General features: G+C 37.3%; 1 protein-coding gene across 1 annotated transcript in view; it reads right to left on the bottom strand.

The window, feature by feature from the left end:
* Positions 1-23,052, bottom strand: part of LOC139963817 (LIM domain transcription factor LMO4.1-like) — a 74,435-nt gene that overhangs the window by 17,767 nt on the left and 33,616 nt on the right. Inside the window, exon 3 of the mRNA XM_071964999.1 lies at positions 9,456-9,708. Within this exon, the coding sequence (XP_071821100.1) occupies positions 9,456-9,708 (253 nt within the window). The remainder of the gene's footprint in view (positions 1-9,455; positions 9,709-23,052) is intronic.

Below are 23,052 nucleotides of genomic sequence, written 5' to 3'. Positions count from 1 at the left end.
TTTTTCATTTTGACGTCTTCGAAGACAATCCGGTTTTTTCTTCTCTCTTTCTCCTCTCGATATCTCAAGCTCAACGATTCCGCGATACGACACAAAGCGGTGGCGGAACCTCTACTTTCTTTTCCCGAGACCTCACGAAAGGAAAGTCGTAGTTTATACGGCGGTGAGGGGATTGCTTGCGTTAGAAATTACCAATAATCGTTTGTATATTATCTTTCAATTGGTCTCGTTTTCAAATCGGTTTACACAAGGGGGTTTTATCGCTTGCTCTGCCAATGAACTTACATACATTGACCAAAAGATTCCAAAAGAATACGCCTTTCTGTGGAGGTCAAATTTTGTTTGGTGGTCAGTGCCTGGTTTTCCAGGAGATTAAGCGTTTTAGAGGGTCATTGCCCGGTCGGCGAAAATGGGGTGACCAGTGTTTTTAATTTTGTCAACTGTAAATAACTATACTTTGTACGTGTAACGGAAGCTGCAGTGCGTGATGGTGAATTGCTGAAGAAAATATACTCTTTCGGCGGCCATGTAGTTATTAAGTTGTTAATATTTTGTGTGCGTGGAGGAGAAAAGGAGCGTCTTGCGGAGAGGGGAGGGACACGGACAGGGAGAGGGAGGGAGATATTAATTGAATGGATGGGGGGAGGGGGGTAGGTAAGGACGGAGCGGCCGACGTTATGACACTAAATTGACATTGTCAAAGACCTAAATATTAATTGCTGAAGAAAGATCAATATTAAGTTAAGGCGTGTCCTAACTGAGTCATCTAAGGGTCAGTTTTCGCAGCCACAAGATCAAAAATTTCATGATGCCTTCGGGTGAACTTCTATATATTTCATGTTGCCTACGGTCCCAATTATTTGCTTAAAACCACAAATTTCGAAATTGTAGACAAATATGAATGCACGATAGTCGGTATATGAATGTGATATCAACTAGCGGAGCAACCTGATTTAACAACAAGAAGAATGCATAATCATCGACGTTGCATGCGTGAACTGTACAAAGTGAAAAATAATATTATATTCTCATGAACATACGGCATTCACATAAAGACGTCACCATATCGTAGGTTTGACGACATTCTACCCCTCCCGTCCCCTCGCCCATCCCCCCGGACCCTGCCCCTCCCCTTCAACTCCCTCCCTCCCTCCCCTTCCACTCCCCTCCCCTTCCGTAGATTAGGCATATAGTCTCTACAAGAACGAGTCATTTTCAGTCTTTCATGAAGGTCTTCCTAAAGTTGAGAATGTTTAGAGAGAATCCACCGAAATTAATTTTCCGTTCACCGTAATTGCATTTTTATCTCTTTCGGGCCAAGAGCTCTCACCGCGTCACCACAAAAATAAGATTAATAATAATAATAAAAAAAAAGTCGACAATGCAACACACATTGGTCTCTCAAAAAATTCGCAGGGATTCACCAAACCATCAATAACCTATTGACACATATTAGCAAGTCATAATGTTAGTAAGACACCTCCGACAAAATGGCGCCTGTGAATTCCATTCTATAATCGCGAAACCCAGGATATTCATTACGCTGTCTGTCGATTTAGGATTTTTTATTTCTATTTTTGTTTATTGTTGATGTTGCTCAGTCGGTCTGCCCTGTGGTGACCATTTCCCGCAGCCAGGTTCTAACTAAACTAGGCTCTACTGAACTTTATACGTCACTCTTGTAGGACACATTTACCATCTTTCCAACCTACTTATCCCCCCCCCCCCACTGTGTCCTTCGATGACAACACCCACCGCCGTGTTACTCCTTCGCCTTCAACCATACAAGTCAGTCAGTATAGATCAGGTTATACATGTGTCACACGGCCTTCATGTAGTTTTTTTTTACTACGTCATTGACAACAAAATGATATTAAAAAACTTCAGAAATGATTTTCAATTATGGGGTTGAATTCGTTCCCTCGCTTATTTTGATTATTTGATTTGCGTACTTTCCTTGTGAGTGACCTATCACCTAGCCATCAATACCACAATTAGATTGTCAAAAAGGTTAGGTTTTATTACTCGTTCGGGCTCCGTGACAGCGACGCCAGATATCAACTAGCAAATGCAATGACCTATTGACACTAGCATATATTGGTTACCAGTTATCAGTATAAAAAAGGTTAATGTATCCCGGTTGCAGGTACCTAGGTCTCCTCCCCCCCCCCCATCCCATCCCACCCCTCAATATCGTTATCTAGTAATTGTGTCTTAATAAGCCCGAAAGTATTTAGTTACCAGCTCATTAGGGAAGCCAGACACACACGTTTGACGACTGATGACCAAGAAAATGGGTACAAAAAGGGGAAGTTACCGCTGATAATGGGAAGGAGAAGATATCACTGGCTCCATCATGCCGTAAAAAGAAACCATTTTGCCATGACCTACGTAAAATGTCACCAAAAAAAAAAAAAAAAGTTGAAATGATTATAGCCTTTTTTTTTCTTGAAAATGAAACTGACGATTATATATAGGTAACATATAGTCGTGGTCGTCTACAGATATGCTGGGTTGGTTTCGACAGAATCGTGCATGTGTCGACGACGTCAGAGGTAATATGACATTTTTGTTTCCTTCTCAAAATATCAAAATAGAGTCCACATGTTCGAACATGATTCATATGTCACATCGTTCCCAACCCCTCATCCTTTACCCAACCCCTCCCCTCCCCCCCAATGATTCGTATGTCACATCGTTCCCCAACACCTCATCCTTTACCCCAACCCCCCCCCCCCCAAGACAAGAAAAACGTTTTCAAAGCACCTTTCTCCTCCTATTTTTATAAAATATTGTTAGAAGTATGAAAATGATATTCCCCACAAATCAAGAACACATTTGAACATTTCCTGCCTTGATCATTGGATCGATCCTGCATAATATCTGTAGAATGAAACACTGGGTTATGATTGATTTCTTTGGTTATCAAATTATCGATTTTCTCATCTGTATCTGTAATTCTTCTCATTTTTTGTTATTCATTTTTTTTTTTTTTTGGCTTCAAAACGCCAGTAAAAAATAACACCTGACTATGACGTTTTTACACTAGCTCTTTCAGATTTGGGTTCTATCAATCTTCGGAGAGTAATTCAACATTACGTGCATCGCATACGGGTTTATACGTACTTTAAATTACAATGACATAATATCCCGTTAATTAATGCTGATATGAGATGATGGGTATATATCGACAAATGGTAATGACCGTATATTGCCGTTGATTGTGAGTGGGAAGGGGGGGGGGGTCATAAGGGAAAGAGGGCTCACGGCATGATGACCGTGAAGGGCACCATCTAAACTACAAAAGTGTAAGTTGTTTTATCACGTTTTCAAATATTTTCTGCTGCCTTGTCAAAAAAAAATTACAATCTCATTTTCTTTCGTTTTCAACTTCTTCTCATAATCTCTGACGTATAGCTTGTTTCAACTATCAAAATACCAGAACGGCTGATAAGAGACTGTCAGAATTATTTGAGGGACTAATAACAGCGATAATCCATCCCGATCAAACTAACTATAGCTGATCACAAACTTTCGTTACATTTTCCGTCGTAGAAGCAAAAAAATCGGACTATAGGTCCCGCCCATGCAGATTGGAGTTGAACTAATCAAAACTCCTTCAAACTTTTCTTTTCTTGTTGAATATTACCGGCGTTTACTGCAATTTTGTTTTCGAAGAAGAGTGAGAATTGTTTGGAAACTGGAAACCATTTTAATTTAGACTTTCGTCCTTTTTGTTTTGTTACCTTCTTTTGTGTTGTTATATGTTCTGGAAAACTGTCATATCAAGGCGACAGATATAGGACATTGAGTATAAGATTGCGAAGTGAGCCATGACAGCTTGTAACGAATCAAAGTCGACCATCTCTCGAAAAAGTAGCGATCTTACAGAGAAAAAAAAAGGACATGAAACACATCTCACGAAAGAGACCAACTCTTCTTACTTCAAAGAGTCATCGAAAAGAAAAAAATCAGAAATTGGGTTTCATGCCCCGAAAGAAAACTGCTTAAAATTTTGACATTGACAATTTGACATAACGAAGTGTCAAAACTGAAGTGATCTTCTTCTTTCTCTTCCTGGTTTTGTAAGACAAAAAAACTGTTATCGATCATTTCGAATCCTGCTTGAACGAATCAGATTGACAGCAACATAAATAAAATTCCATATTTGGCCTCGATTTTTAGACGACGTGTCATAAATATACGCGCAAAATTAATTACATTGTGTCCAGTCATCCTAGTTATTTGACTATCAAAAAATTTTGTCACGGTAGCCTTGGTGTGATGTAATAAGTTTATAGATAGACGCTGTTCCCTATAGGATGCAGAACATTCTGCTCAACCCACCTATGCAATGTAAAGGCTTACCCCAACACATACATACCCCCCCCCCACACACACACACATGCCCCCCTCTCTCTACCACCTTCGAAACTTATAACCCCCAAATGTGTGTCACGCCTTAAGAATAAATTCAAGATGTGTTTTTCCTCTCTTGAACATTATTATTACGCGCAACGACCTTGTCCTGCCTGTAGGGTCAGACTATATATACTCTTGCTAAATTACCGCATCATCTACTACACAATGGCACATCACGCTTTTTTTCATTACACACTAATTAGCCTCCTGAAGGGAAAAAAAAGAAGAAGCCTCACGTGTGTTTGCCAAATGTGAACAAGGCTTTAATTACACGCGCCTCCCTCAAACAACACTCAACCACACTATGAAAACATAATTAACGCACCGTCTTGTATATATGTTACTGCTAACCAGCATGTTCCCAAAAAGCCACGATCACGTGGTTTAAGTTACTTTTAATTACGATGTGTGTGTGTTTTTTTTTTCATTCTTCCAAGGCAGACAAGAGCTGAGAATAACTACTACCAAACGGCAGTGGTGCTTTCGATTAGCAGTGAAATAAATTTGTGAAAAGAACAATGCTTATAATAAAACATGAAATAAAGAAAAGAAGAGATATATATATATAGAGAGAGAGAGATAGAAAGGAAGGAAGGAATAATAAGAAGCCAGAAACGAGGGCCCCATAAATTGACTAATAAATCAACGGTTTATATCGTTTGCCAATAAGACGAGTGTGATAGGATTAATATTACAAGACTACGATGTGAATCTTAATTATCTTAGAAGCATCCCCAATGTTGTCGACGGCACTACTCAAATTCGTGATGTCAACGCATCGTTAGGTAAAAAAAGAAAGTAAGAAAAAAATAAAGAATGCAAGAATAAAAGAAAATAAGAGCATATTACTCAGAGTATTAGGGAATAAATCAAAAAGTCAATTCACCGTGTTTTGCCGGAAGGTAAATGGGTATATCGATTATATATCTACAATTCGAAGTGACTTTTCAGGTTATTTTAACTTTTCTTTTCTTTTCTTTTCATTTCTTTTTTTGTACAAAATGAGGTAAAAAATGGAGAGGAAGAAAAAAGAGGAGTTGTGACCACGCGTGAAAAATCGTGACGGTTTTCGGGAACCCGGAAGTAACATATCGTGTACCCATTTTTGGAAGAAAAACGCCGCCGCAAATCTACGGTAAGAGATGTTAGTCTATACACAGTCCAACGATAGTGTCTCCCTTTCGTTAAGAATTTATTTCTGTCATTTTTTTTTTTAAATTTTTTTTTTATGACACCCATTTTATTATTAATAAGTTTGACACGTCACGGCATCAGAATTAGGTTCATAAAAGAAACCACAATTTTTTTTTTTAATAATAATAATAATACATGGGCTCATCTTGTGTTATGTTTCATTCGACAGCAGTGTTATATAGCAGGATAGTTTTTAAATAACAACTCATTGGTTATAGCGCAGTTCCAAATATATCAATAACTTGTACCTTTAGCACTATAGTAATTAAGTTTTAGCTTATACTCCTAACAGTGTTCTCGCGTAATGTGAGAAAGCCTTCGATTTTTTGGAAGCTGTATCTTGAACACATAATTTGTTTGTAAGAATCAATTTTGTTTCCCCTATACCCACCCCCCCCCCTTACGAACCCCCCTATCGACAGTTTATTTTTTTTTGAAACACTTAATATGGGGTGAAACGACTGACATGCCACGCTCACTTATAATTAAATTAGATCAGAAAGGTTTCCCTTATAACTTTTTCTTTTCTCTTCTTATTCTGTTGGAGCCCCACCGAGAAGAAGAGTGGAAGATATTTCACGAAATCCAAACACGTGCCGTGTCATATTATCAGAAGATTTTCTTTTTCTGCCTTTTTTCTTTCTATACAAGTTTTTTTTTTTGAAGTCGAGCTCTTAACGAGTATAAATAAAAGCAAAAGTTCCGTAGGGTGATCGTCTTTGGCCTTGAGTTCTTTTCTACTCCACATCCAGGTCAGGATTTTATTAAAAAGACATCGAGATAATTAATTCGAGATAACCCTGCCCTTTTATCATTGTTTCTCCCCCCCCCCCCCCCCATCTTCTTCTCATTCTTCTTGTCTTCTATCCACGATACTCCTCTTCAAAACGAGTTTCCCCCCTCGATGTAAATTCCATTTAGTCATGCACGAACTTCCTCTTAACGAGAGAGAGGCAGAGAATAGAAGAGAGAGATGGAGAGAGGGTTACCTTGGGCGGTTAAGATGTCATAACCATGATGACAAAACATCAGGTCTTGGTTAATTTAGGAAAATTTCCTCTGATGTCTTTATGAATGCTCCTGCCGTTCTGTTCCTAATGGCTCTCTTCTCTTTTTTCCTCTTTTATATCTTCTGTTTTGTTTTTCTTATTGTTGATAGATCAGCTGAGCATTCCTTGAGTCATTTTAGAGATAGCAAGAGCCCCATTTCCAATTGCTTTTATCGACGTTTCATGTCGTGCTGCATCCATCATTTCTGTTGCAAATACACGTCCATTACCGCCAGGCAATTTAAGCCCGAAAAAAAAAGGAAGAAGAAGTAGGAGAAAAAAAAATCTTGTCTTGTTGGTGAATAGCGGCAGGCCGGTGCCCTCGGGCGCTCGAGAAGCCGATCGAAGGCGAAGCGACGGCATAAGGGAGTGTACATGAGTTCGACGATGCAAACGGCTCGATGGCGATTTAATTACATCACTTCTAACTCAATTTGAACCATTACAGCATCGAGACAACGTCACGGTCGAGTTGCCGAGCTTGGTTGGAAGCACTTGGCAAAATAAAGATGGCAATACATTTGGATTCCATTAACAGGCCGGCTGTCTGAGTGGATGAAGAATGCCAAGAAGGGATTCAACTATAAGACGAGATTGATAAACCTTATACTACCTCTGTTAAAGGATGGAGGGGGGAGGAGAGATGTCAATAGAAAAGTGACATTGATGGCCTTTCTCTTTTTTTGTTTTTGGCGGCTGATGAGTTGTGGTGAGCTCATCGTCAGAAATTCAGAATGTAATTACACCAGTCTCTCCCGGTAGCCCTGGCCCCGGGGTCCGGCTGTTTCCTTCTATATCCAAATCTCTTTGCGAAGGCATGGAAGAAACAACGAGTTGTCGCAAAAAGTTGGAAGGGCTAAAGGTTTTCCCGAAGAAGAGACAGATTAATCGTCAAAAAAAATGTTGGGGTGTCTTGTTATTTCAGCTTTTCTTCGCACGATCATTTCTAGTCACCCCTGTGTTGACGTTGGGATTAAATAAGTAGGCGTGGAAGATGACTGATAAGACGATGGGTGGTCTTTCATAATTTTAAGATTAAATTTTTCTGCTTCAGTTCAACAAATAGGTCTCTTGATGGGTAGGTTAAGAAGACAAACAACAACTGTAAAATTATTTCGCGGATTTGAGAGAGAGAAAAAGTGACCGACAGATAGACAGGTGGATGACAGTGTAGGGTGAGAACGGAATGCGTCATCTAAATCAAAGGTAGAAGAAGTAGACTAGCGCGTTTGGCAAGATGAAAACAAACTTAAATACATTTCACGCTGGCATATACCTCCCGCACTGATATATATATATATATATATATATATATATATATATATATATATATATATATATATATATATATATATATATATATATATATATATATATATATATATATATATATATATATATATACGTATAGGTTTCGTCACCTTGTGGTACACGTTATCTAAGGGTTTGAGACAGAAAGGGTACGATGGGCTTCCATGTAGGGCGTAACGGCAAGAATAAGTGTCAGCCCCCAGTTTCGATCTATTTAGTAACACACAGAGAGGCACACACATACACACACTATTTTATATGGAAGGTACCAATGAGGCCAAGACATCAACGACTTTTCTGTAAATATATTATATTATATATCTTTAAATATATATTATATATATATATTTATATATATATCCATATATATATATATCCTATATATATATACACACATATATATTTATATATGTATACTGTATTGATATATAGTGCACTTATATATGCACATATATCTATCTATGTATCTTTCTATCTATATATATATTAAAATATATTACCATAGTCATAAAGTAATATATAGTAATATATAAATGTATATAATGCCTACCATTATCTGGACTGTTTGGCTATATCAAATGAATAATATTCCGACTAACTTTAATAAAAAAAAAAGCTACATCATTATAAATTCATAGCTACAATAGACTATGTGGTCGAAGGTTTTCATTATTGTTTGGGGAAGAAGATGTTTGTACTAGTTTCCTCGCGTGAATTGCCTTACGACTTTAATTACGAAGACATTTGCTGAACTTAAAAATAAATCAATGAACGCTCTACTGCACTTTTGTTATGTCAAGTAGAGGCAATTTTCAGTCAAATTATCTCTCCAATTTTCATTACAGTTGCAATAAAAACATCCAGTAACTGAATCATTAAGGGAAGATATGGAATATGATAGCAAGCATGTATATACTCGTAACAAGCAATAAACTCATGGAAGTAGGTCTATATTAATTATGATAAGAAGGTCTGCCAACCGACACGACTCAACCGACCTTAATGCAATATAGCAGAAAGATATCATATTGCAGTGTCGGAAACCTGTTTATGATCTATTCTGCATAGGTCTGAGTAGGAAACAGGTGAGGGGAACAGGAGGAGGCGGGGGGGGGTGGGCTGATACAAGATATACTATGTTGCAGTATACTTGTACCTAAAAACTTACGAACCCAAGCTATACACGGGAAAAGGTTACCCAGCCTTACCTATACCCCTCCCCCTTCTTCACTCATGTTAACACCCCTAGTGGTGGCAACGATCAACCACCAGTGAACTCATCTGTGATATATACAACTACATTAATCCCACCCCCCCTCACACCCCCCCCCCGATGACACGACATAACATGTGTGTCTCGAAGAGGTTTCTTTTCATTTTCACATTAAACTCTGTTCCGCTGCAAAAAATAATAATAATCATACCGGTTCTTTGGAAAATTGTCACGTGACGACGAAAACAAAAGGGGGGATCACTCACCCTATGACCTGCTCTTATCCCTTGCGAAGCTGGTCCACTGCCTACCAGTGATTTACTGAGTCTCGAATGATCTAATTCACATAGTATGCTTCCGTTGACGAGAGAGTACCGATCTCCAGGGACAAGTCTAGTATGGCAAGAACTGCAAGTGAAACACTTCACATGGTAGACCCTGCTTTGTACCCTCATGACCAACTCGCTGGAGGGAATAGGTTGATTACAAGCTGCGCATGCGCCACTTGGTCCGAATAACCTAAGTAAAAGAGCAAAAAAAACAAACGAAAATTAGTAATAATTGTAGAACAGAAAATATACACTATTGAAGAACTATAAAATGCTCAAGAAAAGATGTATGTGTCTTGTTATAAGAACTTAACCCGGATACAACTGCCGATGGTGTCAGCAGTGGGATATGAAATTATACATATTTAATATGTGTAAAAGTAAGTTGGCTTGACGTTTCGATCCTAGCAGGATCTGCTAGGATCGAAACGTCAGGCCAACTTACTTTTACACATGCTCTTACATGTACAGGCTCTTTAGTGGATAAGCAGTTTGCTACTGTTCTGTTTTACTTTGACATATTAAATATTTCTAAACTTTAAATGACATCGCACCGACTTGACCTGATAATTTTATAAAAACTTCCAAATATGTTGTTTTTATTTTTGTTTTAAGGAGAAACGCTCACTAATCATCACTAAATCTCGATAACTGTTTTCAGAGCTCTTTCCTTCAAGTTTTGACCTACGGCAGACAAAAATAGATGCACATCTCTCATAAGCCCATTGGGGTTAAATCATTATCATCAGGGTTCTCTTTCTCATGTGAGACAGGAGTGTACAATGTTTTGTAGACTTGCAGCTGCATTGATGGTCTATATAATGAAAATCGTTTTTAATGCTAATAAGGGCAATCAAGAATGAGCCCGCCAAAGATTGTAGAAAGGTTCATGGGACGCCGTTTTTTTTAACTATAGTTTTTGAAAAGAGCGGCTCACCGTCTTGACACGATTTTAAGGATGCAGCCATCGGCGCCAAATGCCAATATGATCTGTTTTTACCTTCTGGCTCTTACTTACTAAGAGTCGAATGGCGATCGCATCGGTCAGCTTTCATATTGAGTTGTAAAACAATACAGAATAAATAGGGAAGACTCGCGATAACAGACAAGAATTCAATATAGCATCCTCATTCGAGGACGGTTTCTTAACAGAACCACTTACAGTCACTACTCGTTAACAACTGTCAGGTAATATTGATTTTACGGCATGGGAAATAATTCCTCCCCATTTACATGATGCTTTTATCCACTTATAACTTCAAACAAACAGTAAGAAGGGTTTTTGCCTGCATCAGAGTGTTCTATATTTGAGGCCAATTACGGGAGTGATGCTTCCGGGGGTGGTGCGGACTTATCATAAGATGTTTTTTGCCGAGGAGTGTATATATAAATATATATATAAATATATATATATACATATATATTTCGTTTCTGAGCAGGGATTAAAGTACATCATGCATTTGACCACGTAAAAAAAAGACGAACCAAAACCCATAAAAAAATGTAAAAAATAATATTACAGACAGAGTAGTGGATAAACATTTTGTTCAAGTCAAGATAAATGTCCTTCATGGTTTTTTCCGCACTTTGAGTTTTGAGTTAGTTCGTAAAGAGGTACTATATATATTTGACGAGGTGAAAGTTCCCAACAAAAGTATCCAAGAAAGTACTTTGGCTTGTTCCTTTTCTAGCACAAAATGAAGGCTGTATAGCTGCCTAAGTACAAAGATCACTATGACTGAGATTGGCGGGGGAGGGGGGGGGCTAGGGGAGGGGTGTTTAGAGGAGAACGGGATCAGGGTTTACCCACAGAAACGTTGAAACGATTGATCCAACACCTGGCTTCATATATAACTTGTTTCTTTGCTTTGACAAAACAAAGAATACAAAGATATTACAATTTATTCATTTTCATGATTCATCACTAATTGATATGGATAATGGCATTGGGAAACAATCTGTGACGTCATAGATGGCGGACGAGTTCACCAATGACTGATCTTGTTTTCTTTCAAAATTTGAAAGAAATTACATGTATAACTTTGGAGAAATATTTCAAGTTTATATGATAGGTTGTTATTATATCAAGTTAAGTGACTTCATCACTATGAAATAGTGATATCACAATTATGAATAAATCTTATAATTTACATCAGTGAAAAATAATAAAATAAAATATGAAACTTCCACATAAAAATCATATAAGTTTGAAGTGATTTCAAATTATGCGATGTACGCATAAAATGAACTAATCTTAATAATAATAATAATCAGCAGTTATTTTTACGACGCTTAAGCGACCACAAAATTGTGGGAGAAACCCGCAAGGGCTTATGGATTACAACTTACACGTCGGTGGCTTCCAATTCAACATTTTAACTCAAATTTGGAATCTTTTCAATTTAGAAAGTCATTTCAGATGGGAACACCGTAGATTGCTCTTGGATGAAAAACCCACCTTACTATGACCCGGCAGGGAATCGAACCCCGAACCTCCCGCCGATTGCTAAGCCTCCTATTGCTTCAAATACCACCGCCTTTATCCACTTGGCCACAACACCTTGGTAAAGGAACGATCGAACGAGAGGTAAATTAAGATGGTCCAATGTGATGGCCGCACATTACATGCTTTCGTGATGAAATATAGGCCTATTTTTGTTGAAGGTCTACTTCGGTATCTCTTTAACACAATAATGTCGCTCGTTGCTAACATACATTACTAAGTACCAGTTTGCCATAAGGTGTTTAGACAAAAAAAAAAACCGTTCTTTCCCCTAAAGCATACTATAATACTGGCGCTTTCAATTAACGTTTGTTGAAAACACAAGACTGGAATACATGGATGGAGTAAGTTGGTCTGCCCCGTGCTCAGGACGTCAACATTTGCATGCTGTAAATTTCGTATGAATCAAATGCCACAAAATATAAGTAATTTTGACTTTCAGAACACTATTACACCATCAAAAGTATTTTTAGACAAGAATTAAAATTTGAATTTTCAATTATAATCTTCTCTTTTCTTGGCAACTAAGCTTTGACAAAGTTTCCGACGGACCGATGTAAAAAAAGTAGAACTAGAAAATTAGCAAATGCTAAACTAAAATGCAAGACGTTGTCAAAGAACCATTTGTGTCATACTTAATCCATTACTTAAAAAAAAAACGACTTGACATTTGGGTCGACTTGCCAAAAATCGAAGAAGATAATGCCGTTCCATGCCAACGTCAAAAACGCCTTTAATGACATAAGAGCGGGTTTGAGTTTACCTTCTGTCAATTAACTTGGAACCACTCCGCTTATGTATGTCTTGATTTCTATAACGACGAAAGAACGCAAGCCCGTCTAAGCAAGATGAATCGCGAAGTTGAGAGGAGCATATATACTTTAATGGATGATTGTAGCCAATTATATAGAACCGAAACAATGTTCCTTGATGCAAACTTTCCGCACTGCCTCTTCGTTCCTCTTTGGTTGACAGCTTTACGATCGTTCTAACGTTAACATCGTGATTCTCCTATAACGAGATAATTAGCTAAATGGTACCACAAAAAAAACCCGTAGTCAGATGTTATTAAGTGCAGAATTAAAGAGCGTAGAAAGCGTTATAGGCAATATAAAGACCAAAAAAAAATGGCATTCTGTTTTTTTCTTCTCTCACTCTCTCTCTCTATTTTGATCTTACACAGATAAGAGGCTGAGGTTTTTTAAGTTGAAACCTATACGGATCTACCCAGGCCTCACCCATAATTTCATTTACTTTCAACAAAACTGATAATTTTAAACTCATAAATATCCATCGACGGGGGGGGGGGGCATTTCTATGAGACGGCTAACTTGTCTACAAGTTTGAAGAGATCCTAAAGATGTGAGCAGTTTTCAAAAGTGGCTGGATAATATGACTCCTTGTCAAGGGTGCACTACCCCCATGTACCCCCTCGTCGCGATGTTATATCACCAAAGGCCAACCAATAGGCTAAGGACTTTTTGGTCAGTGAAACAAAAATCCGATCGACCTCGATTCCAAGCAGCAAAACGACGTCGTTGCCCAATCAGATATACATCGTTTACGCTCGATTATACGTCGTGAAAAGACAAAAAATATGAGTTTCAGACACCTCTAAGATTGCAAAATTAATCTTTTCCCCGGAATATATATATATATTTCTTTGCCTTGTTATGTGGTGTCGGATTTCTGAAGACTCTTTGGCCAATCGGTCATTCATACTTTGGGAGGTTCCACGTTTGGCATTAACTTGAGAGAGAGGTGGAGACGGAGAGAGAGAGAGACGCGAGTTACCAAAGTGTCACACTTCTGGTCTAGCGATGGCCTTCAGACCACATTTCTCTTTTAGTTTACGTTTGTTTAATATTTCCATGAATTTTGTAACCAATTCCTCATTTCAAAAACTTCTTCGACGTCGATGACCTCTCTGTCATAATTTCCAATATGCTAATGGCATTTGTTCTGGAGTTTTCGATAATGTTTGAAATGCTATTTCGATATTTTTGTCTTACACAGAGCAATTCATTACAGCTTGACTAGCTAAATCCCATTTTAAAAGCAATGAAGTTAAAATCGACCATTTTCATTTGGCAATTGTTTCCAATTTGTTAATGGCATCAGATATAAACTAATGTGGAAAGTTTGTCTGGGTGACGAAATGTTAAAAAATTAATTTCAAATTCATTAATTACTCATTCAATCAACAATCGATATGCTTATTAAATCTATACACTGGTGTTTTAATCTTTATTAAATCATGTATTATTCCTGTCTTGTTTTTGCCATTATTTTCAATTAATGTAATGCCTGTCCACTGTCCTACTACAGACTATGTTGACTGACATTGTCTTTTACTGGCCTGTTTTGTCTTATCTTGTCCTGTCTTGTCTCTGTCGTTATAATTGTCCTGTAGTTTTAACTAATGTAATGCCTGTCCACTGCCCTACTACATACTATGTTGACTTGTCATTGTCTTGTACTAGCCTGATATGTCTTATCTTGTCCTGTCTTGTCTCTGTCGTTATAATTGTCCTGTAGTTTTAGCTAATGTAATGCCTGTCCACTGTCCTACTACATACAATGTTGACTTGTCATTGTCTTGTTCTGGCCTGTCTTGTTTTACATTTGTTTTAATGTGATTCCTGTCCAGTTTCCTAGATTACGTATTGTCCCGTTTCGTCTGGATGTTGTCATGTTCTGTCTTCTTTCACCGGTTAGATTAGATAATGTAATGTCTGCCCATGCTTCAACATACATGTATGCATGTTTCTACATACATGTGTTCACTTGTCGTGGTTATGTTTTCATGTTTGCCATTTAGATTAGATAATGTAATGTCTGTCCGTGCTTCTACATACATGTATTCATGTTTCTACATACATGTGTTCACTTGTCGTGGTTATGTTATCATGTTTGCCATTTAGATTAGATAATGTAATGTCTGTCCATGCTTCTACATACATGTATTCATGTTTATACCTACATGTGTTCACTAGTCGTGGTTATGTTTTCATGTTTGCCATTTAGATTAGATAATGTAATGTCTGTCCGTGCTTCTACATACATGTATTCATGTTTCTACATACAATGTGTTCACTTGTCGTGGTTATGTTATCATGTTTGCCATTTAGATTAGATAATGTAATGTCTGCCCATGCTTCTACATACATGTATTCATGTTTCTACATACATGTGTTCACTTGTCGTGGTTATGTTATCATGTTTGCCATTTAGATTGGATAATGTAATGTCTGTCCATGCTTCTGCATACATGTATTCATGTTTCTACATACCTGTGTTCACATGTCGTGGTTATGTTATCATGTTTGCCATTTAGATTAGATAATGTAATGTCTGTCCATGCTTCTACATACATGTATTCATGTTTATACCTACATGTGTTCACTAGTCGTGGTTATGTTTTCATGTTTGCCATTTAGATTAGATAATGTAATGTCTGTCCGTGCTTCTACATACATGTATTCATGTTTCTACATACAATGTGTTCACTTGTCGTGGTTATGTTATCATGTTTGCCATTTAGATTAGATAATGTAATGTCTGTCCATGCTTCTGCATACATGTATTCATGTTTCTACATACATGTGTTCACTTGTCGTGGTTATGTTATCATGTTTGCCATTTATATTAGATAATGTAATGTCTGTCCGTTCTTCAACATACATGTATTCATGTTTCTACATACATGTTGTCGTGGTTATGTTATCATGTTTGCCATTTATATTAGATAATGTAATGTCTGTCCGTTCTTCAACATACATGTATTCATGTTTCTACATACATGTGTTCACTTGTCGTGGTTATGTTATCATGTTTGCCATTTAGATTAGATAATGTAATGTCTGTCCGTGCTTCTACATACATGTATTCATGTTTCTACATACATGTGTTCACTTGTCGTGGTTATGTTATCATGTTTGCCATTTAGATTAGATAATGTAATGTCTGTCCATGCTTCTACATACATGTATTCATGTTTCTACATACATGTGTTCACTTGTCGTGGTTATGTTATCATGTTTGCCATTTAGATTGGATAATGTAATGTCTGTCCGTGCTTCTACATACATGTATTAATGTTTCTACATACATGTGTTCACTTGTCGTGGTTATGTTATCATGTTTGCCATTTAGATTGGATAATGTAATGTCTGTCCATGCTTCTACATACATGTATTAATGTTTCTACATACATGTGTTCACTTGTTGTCGTTATGTTGTCTTGTTCTGCAATTTAGCTAATGTAATACCTGTCCTGTTTCCAACACACTGTGTTCACTTGTCGTTGTAATGTTATCTTGCTTTTCCATTGATTTTAGCTAATGTAATACCTGTCGCCTTTCCAACACACTGTGTTCACTTGGCATAGCCGTGTTGCGTCTGTTGTGTGTTGTTATCATTTTCTATCTTCTTTTGCCATTTACGTAAGTTCATTAATGTCATACCCGTCCAACAATATATATCCTACATACTCAATTATCTCGTGTTGTTCTTGTATTGCTCTCTCTGGACGTTAATCTGTTTTAATGTAATAATCTGTTTATCATTCGATACCTTACATATTAAACTCATATCATATGTTTTGTTTTTATTAATGCAATATTCGTCTTCTCTCTCGCTTTGTATCCGTTGTTAATATAAATCATATATAATAGCCTGTCCTATATACCACTATCTTTGATTTATGCGCGCGTGCGCGCGAACGCGCGCGCGTGTGTACATGAATACAACCCCCTCGTATCCCTTGTCTTGCTTGGTCTCAACATCGTCTTCATTTGTCCTTTGTAACCTGCGCTATAGATCTCAGTGATACCTGACTTGCATGACACATGTATATACACTTCAAAACCCACAAACCAGTATCATACTTCTGCTTGTACATAGAAGAGGTATTTACCAAGACATGTCTTACACCTTGATATATAATGCTTTCGCAATGTTGTTGCATCTAATCCTATCACATATCAAATGTTATCTGTTCAAGATGAAATAAGGTGGACCCTAGATTCGCCAGTCCCCCGTCACTTTGCTTTTAACAGCCAGACAACGCCATATGAAGATTTCTTCAATTTTTCATTACTTGCGACGGATGTATTGTAAATATTTTTCTCTTTTCCCACATTGCACCCTTAAGCATTATTATAAAGATACAATGTTAAAGTTGTCAAAAAAATCGAATGAAAGTGTATTTTATTCGCAAAGTGGTCGCCTAGGATCCGACTATCCAATGACATAAATTCAAGAATAAAAGGGGGAAGAGAAATAATAAATGTAAATGCATTTTTGTCTTCTTCTTTTTTGACCAGTCCATGAAACGGATATCAAGTAATGGATTTCGACAAGTTTATTTGCAGTTGGAAAAGCGTGAAAATCTCTACCTAAATAAGTTAGAAAGGCTGGGAAGATGCGATTTGATCAACGCGTGTCCCCTGAGGCGCGGTTTTAATTTCACGATCCATTTGGCGCGGGATTAATACTGCGACACTCCACAACATTGCTTTAGCGTTTTGAGTATCCAAGGTAATTATAGAAATGACGAAATGATTGTAACGTGTTGCCAGTTATTACAAAATTATGCCACGCAACGTAAGATGCCGTTATGATGACACCTTACTAATATAAAGAACAGGTTTAAGATGCCAGGGAGTAACGGGAAGAGGCAGAAGACGAGATCCAAAATCAGAACAATGACGATGATGAAGATGAAGAAAGAAGAAAGAAAGAAGAAGATAACACTGGTCTATGAGAGACTGACGGGTATCCAAAAGACTGAAGAGCTCTATAACCCCATCCTCCCATACCACCCCCCCCCCCCCCATAATCACATCAGGAGAGCTGTAAATTGCATTAACTTTAAAATACTGTTAAATCAGCAAATAGAGTACCTAACCTGCGACCAAAAAAATGGGGGCAGATACGTCACTTCTTGATTTCCCAATTTTTACGTTATTTAATTAGCCTATTATTATGATTATTATAATTATTTCAAGATTTAAAACGAGGATTCATGGTATAATACATAATGTCCATTTTTCCCCTAAGATTTCGATGACGTCATAGTTGCGTACACGTAACATCTGGAAGGAACTAATTCCTTTTTTTATTTGTCATATTTTCATTTTCTTATTCATATTTCTTCTTCTTCTTCTTCTTGTTTTTTTTTTTTTTTTTTGGTGCAAAATTGCGGAATCTCTGGAAATATACAAAATATACATAATATGTTTCCCGTTTGATAATGGTTTGATAAGTTTCTGAAGAAAAGAAATCCATTTTGAGGCTGAACCAATCTCCGATTCTTGCTATAATCAAAGAATGTTGCTTCCGGCTACAGCGATAATTTATCTCATTATTTTCTTCGGAAGTAATTGAGTCTGATTTTTTTACAAACAATTTGCATGGAATTATGGATCGAGTAATTTGGAGATGAATATTGTAATCTTTTAAAGTCTATATTTTCTCTTACCTTTCCCTTTAGCACCCGGATTTGACTTAATTAAAGATAATATGTTAGTGAATATATACGGTAACAGGCGCTTCATAAAGCCTCGTCCCGTTTTCCCCAAGAAATATCTACAATCGTGAAATTTTACACTGTTGAAAAAAGTACAGCCTATACTATATACTACCGTAATATTCTTGCATTATACTAATTACCCGCGTGGCCATTAATATACATTTTCACACTTGCGTTTCTGGTATACAGTATGTGGAAACGTCTTAACCACCACCACAAACCAGAAGAGACAAATCACGTGACGTCACATGTACAATGGGGTCAAATATTCATGAGTGGCCTTAACATGATACCTTCGTTCATTTTCATTTGGAACATACATTAAAGTTAATTGAATGGAATTGATATACGCGCCGCCATAATTAGCTTGCCAAATTAATTTCTGTATAAGTTTCAAATAATAAGATAAAATCTTGTATGATACCATATTTGTTATACATATAATATATATATATATATATATATATATCAATAACTTGATCAAGTCGTTTCAGAAAAGTGTAAATAAGGTCGTAAACTCTCACAGTGTATTACAAACGTTCGATGGATGGGCGAGAGGCGACGCGGAAGTCCGCAAAGTGACAAACCAAGTCATTGATGAGGTGGAATTATTTCCATATATATTAATGCGAACTTTCGGTTCGCTGAGCTCTTCATTAACAGTAAATATTGTATGTATATGGCAACATGACCCGTCTTGGGGTCGTATTTCGAGCAACTGGACGACTTGCGTGGAATGATTGATCCGTGAGTGCAAGCTCATCACTAAAACACACTAGATATGATATACCTGTTTTTTCTGCTTTTTCAAATATTAGAAGATAGTTGTACAAAAGTGTCATAATATTTCTTTTTTTCTGAATAAGTATAAAGGGCTACAGTTAGGTTGTATCAGTTTTACGAAGTTCTATGATATTTCTGGAAACGCTGTTAAACCACTTCTGCGAATGTCCAGTAAAGTTTCTTATGAGGAAACTGTGTGTGTGTGTGGGGAGGGGGGGGGGGGGTGATCCGTGAAAGTGTGGTGGTTCGTTTGTCTGAGAACGAAAATCAATACCTGCAAGGAAAGGCGACCTTCAAAATGTTGTCCAGAGCTATCCAACTTTATAATCTTATCCTGTTATGCTCGGAAGGTAAATTATTTTCCCTCTTACCACCACGCCACCCCCCCCCCCCCCCGTCACACACACACATCGCCAGCCTCGGGACCTGTATATTTACGACTATAATTTCTCCCATGGTATACACAATGTGTCAGTGTAACTGTCTGTATGTGTGAACGTCGTATACAAAACTATTTCAACATAGCAATTGTTTACGTCAACGAATAAATCGTTTAGGCTGGTTCTATAGTCTAGAGAATAAGAACAGAGCCCCCACCACCCCATCCCCCATCTCCACCTCATTGTCGCATTGTTATTATTATAAGTATTATTATTATTATTATTATTGCATCTTAAGTTCCCCTTGTCCTCTTCCATACCTTTAACTGGCATTGCTGACTCACTGACTCTTAATATGCATGGAGGCCATGATAGTAGCAAACGGTCAATAAATAGTTCTATTTTAATTGATTTTCAATTGCACCCCTTGTAGCCACCTCGTTAACCACTTCTCCTACAACAGACCCCCCCCCCCACACACACACATCCACCTCATTGTTGCACATAAAACCCATTTAACCCCTTGTAGCCACCTCGTTACCCCTCCTCCCTGCAACATCCCCACCGCCAGCCCCGTGACCTCTGTGTTTTCGACCTAATTTATTTCCATATCTATAGCATGCAGGCCGTTATACAAAACTATGTCAACTTAGCAATTTGAGGTTGGATTTCAGTGTTTACGTCTGCAAACATTTTAGGCTATTGTTATGGTTTAATAAGAATAGAAAAATGTCACCGAACCATGGGAACAAAATTGTCATTCAATACAGTAATTTTGGTTTGCGGTCAAGCATTGAGCGTGAACTAAGGATTGCTATGATATTTATAGCCCATTTTGGTGGTAATGGTACGTGAATGATCACGTGGGTACATAACAATACGTCACGGTTAATTAACGGTTGGTTATATACCTGTTGTATTTTAGTTTTGTGCACATTTGTCCCCGCTTCAACTATTGTTCAAGTTTTGCGAGCAAGTCGCGCGGTATAGCTCTCTCCGAACTGTTTTGGACGTGTTGCGAGTCCGTACGCGTATATATACACATAATAAGCCGTATACTCGTGTATGTAAATTTGTACTCTTTTCTCGTACTCAGTGGGTAACCTTGGGTAACCTGACTCCGACGTTGAGCCGTGTACTCTCCTCACCAGTACCCAGTACACGTTCTTCGCTGCGCCGTTGCACTTGCACTGTTACTAGTCTGTGGGAAAGCATATATAGCCACTGTCCTAAAGTTGAACAAACTCTTTTGAGGACTTGCAAATGAGCCTGGAGCAACAGGCAGAACATATAGTACTATATCCTAATTGTATAGGGCCCTCACTTCTAAAATTCATTTTGCTTTTGTAGGTCTTCTCCTCACTTCTATCTCCACCTCTTTTTCTCTCTCTCTGTCTCTGTCTACATCCTTTGATATCTCCATCTTATGTAGCGCATCACCCCCTTCTCTTTCAACTTAGAGACATCCTATTTTCGTCACCTTTTCAACGCCCGACGTGAAAATAATTACAAACAGAGAGAGGTCCCACCAAATTTGTCATTCCGACTGTTCGCGCCTCCCGTAATGAGTTTTTGATGAAGGTTACTCCTGCTGGATGATATTAAAATTTCTTGTAAGAACTTTTGTAAGTGACAAGTTTTCTGTCGAGGGAGATGCAGCGGGATTATGAGAGCGCACGTGGAGTTAGATATGTACGCCTTCATTAAGAAGAAAGAGAAAAAAAAGGAACGCAGATGAAAATGAGACGTGTGTAATTATAGAGGAGGGAAACTTTTAACTTTGAATAAATTAGGTAGTTAATGCAGGCCTACCGAGATGTTAAATTCGATTAAGAGTGCATCGCCTATGGTGCACCTCATGCAGTTGGCGCTTTTCTGAATAATTACTTTCTACAAGAGGTCTGCATATCAGGCAAAAGTCAAGATATAATACAATAATTTCAACATATCTGTCTGTCTATCTATCTGTCTATCTGTCTGTCTGTCTGTCTGTCTGTCTGTCTGTCTGTCTATCTATCTATCTATCTATCTATCTGTCTGTCTGTCTGTCTGTCTGTCTATCTGTCTATCTATCTATCTATCTATCTATCTATCTATCTATCTATCTATCTATCTATCTATCTGTCTGTCTGTCTGTCTGTCTGTCTGTCTGTCTGTCTGTCTGTCTGTCTGTCTGTCTGTCTGTCTGTCTGTCTGTCTGTCTATACCATGTATGTGTATATATATATATATATATATACAAATATATATGTATATATGTATATATATATGTATATATATATATATATATATATATATATGTATATATATATATATATGTATATATATATATATATAAATATATATGTATATATATATATATATACATATACATATATGTATATACATAAATTTATATTTATAAATATATATATGTGTGTGTATGTTTATACAATATTTTATTAAGATTGAACGCAAGGGTTGTTCATTAACACATTATGAATATTCACGCCACTAATGAAAGCTGAGACTGCAGTAGGCTTTCTTCGCTTTTCTGATCTGGTTTGCTTTTCTATATTGCAGTGTTTATTTCGTGCGCCAAAGTGGATATAGACCTTCCCTCGTCCTATAGAGACCACACACGGCGTGTTACGGTTATACATTTTAAAACCTTCATATTCTTGATTAGATTTTTTTCTTCTTCCTATTTTTTTTTTTTTTTTTTTTTTACGAAATTGGTTTCCCAATCGAATTTATTGACAGGGTGCAATCAGCAAAATAACATTCCTTTCGTCCGTAACTCATTCGACTAAAAAACAGAAAGGAAGAAATAAAGAAAGCAGAAAAAGAAAAAGGGCGAGACAAACTCAAATGGAGTGAAAAGTTTCATTAAGCTGACAAAGTCTAAGTTAGCTTACACATTGCGGAGTCCAAACTTCAATTCGGTAACATTATTACTCCGTCATGCAGTTTCCTCGCCGCGGGGAGAGCAATTTTCATTTCACCAATTTCCCCCATAGATAATTGGTTGCGAACGAGGCAGGTGAGATAGAGGAACGCAAGGGATGAAATTATTGTTTTGTTCCTTCTCATTTTAATACTTTCGTATAATTTCGCTTTGGAGTTCAAGACGGTGTAAGATACACGAGCGCTCATAAACGTCTTATCATAACATTTTCGTTAGTATATATATCAAAGGGGAAAAAAATCCGCCACGGCCATTGCAGCGCGATATTGAAACTCGATGAGAAAACAGGGTGCATGTCGTCTGCGCGGTTTGTTGTACAATTTTATTAGGGTCGCGTATATATATATATATATATATATATATATATATATATAGATATAGATATG

This window comes from Apostichopus japonicus, chromosome 22, assembly GCF_037975245.1.
Source record: "Apostichopus japonicus isolate 1M-3 chromosome 22, ASM3797524v1, whole genome shotgun sequence".
NCBI classification, from domain to species: Eukaryota; Metazoa; Echinodermata; class Holothuroidea; order Aspidochirotida; family Stichopodidae; genus Apostichopus; species Apostichopus japonicus.
This window is presented reverse-complemented; position numbering and strand designations above follow the sequence as displayed.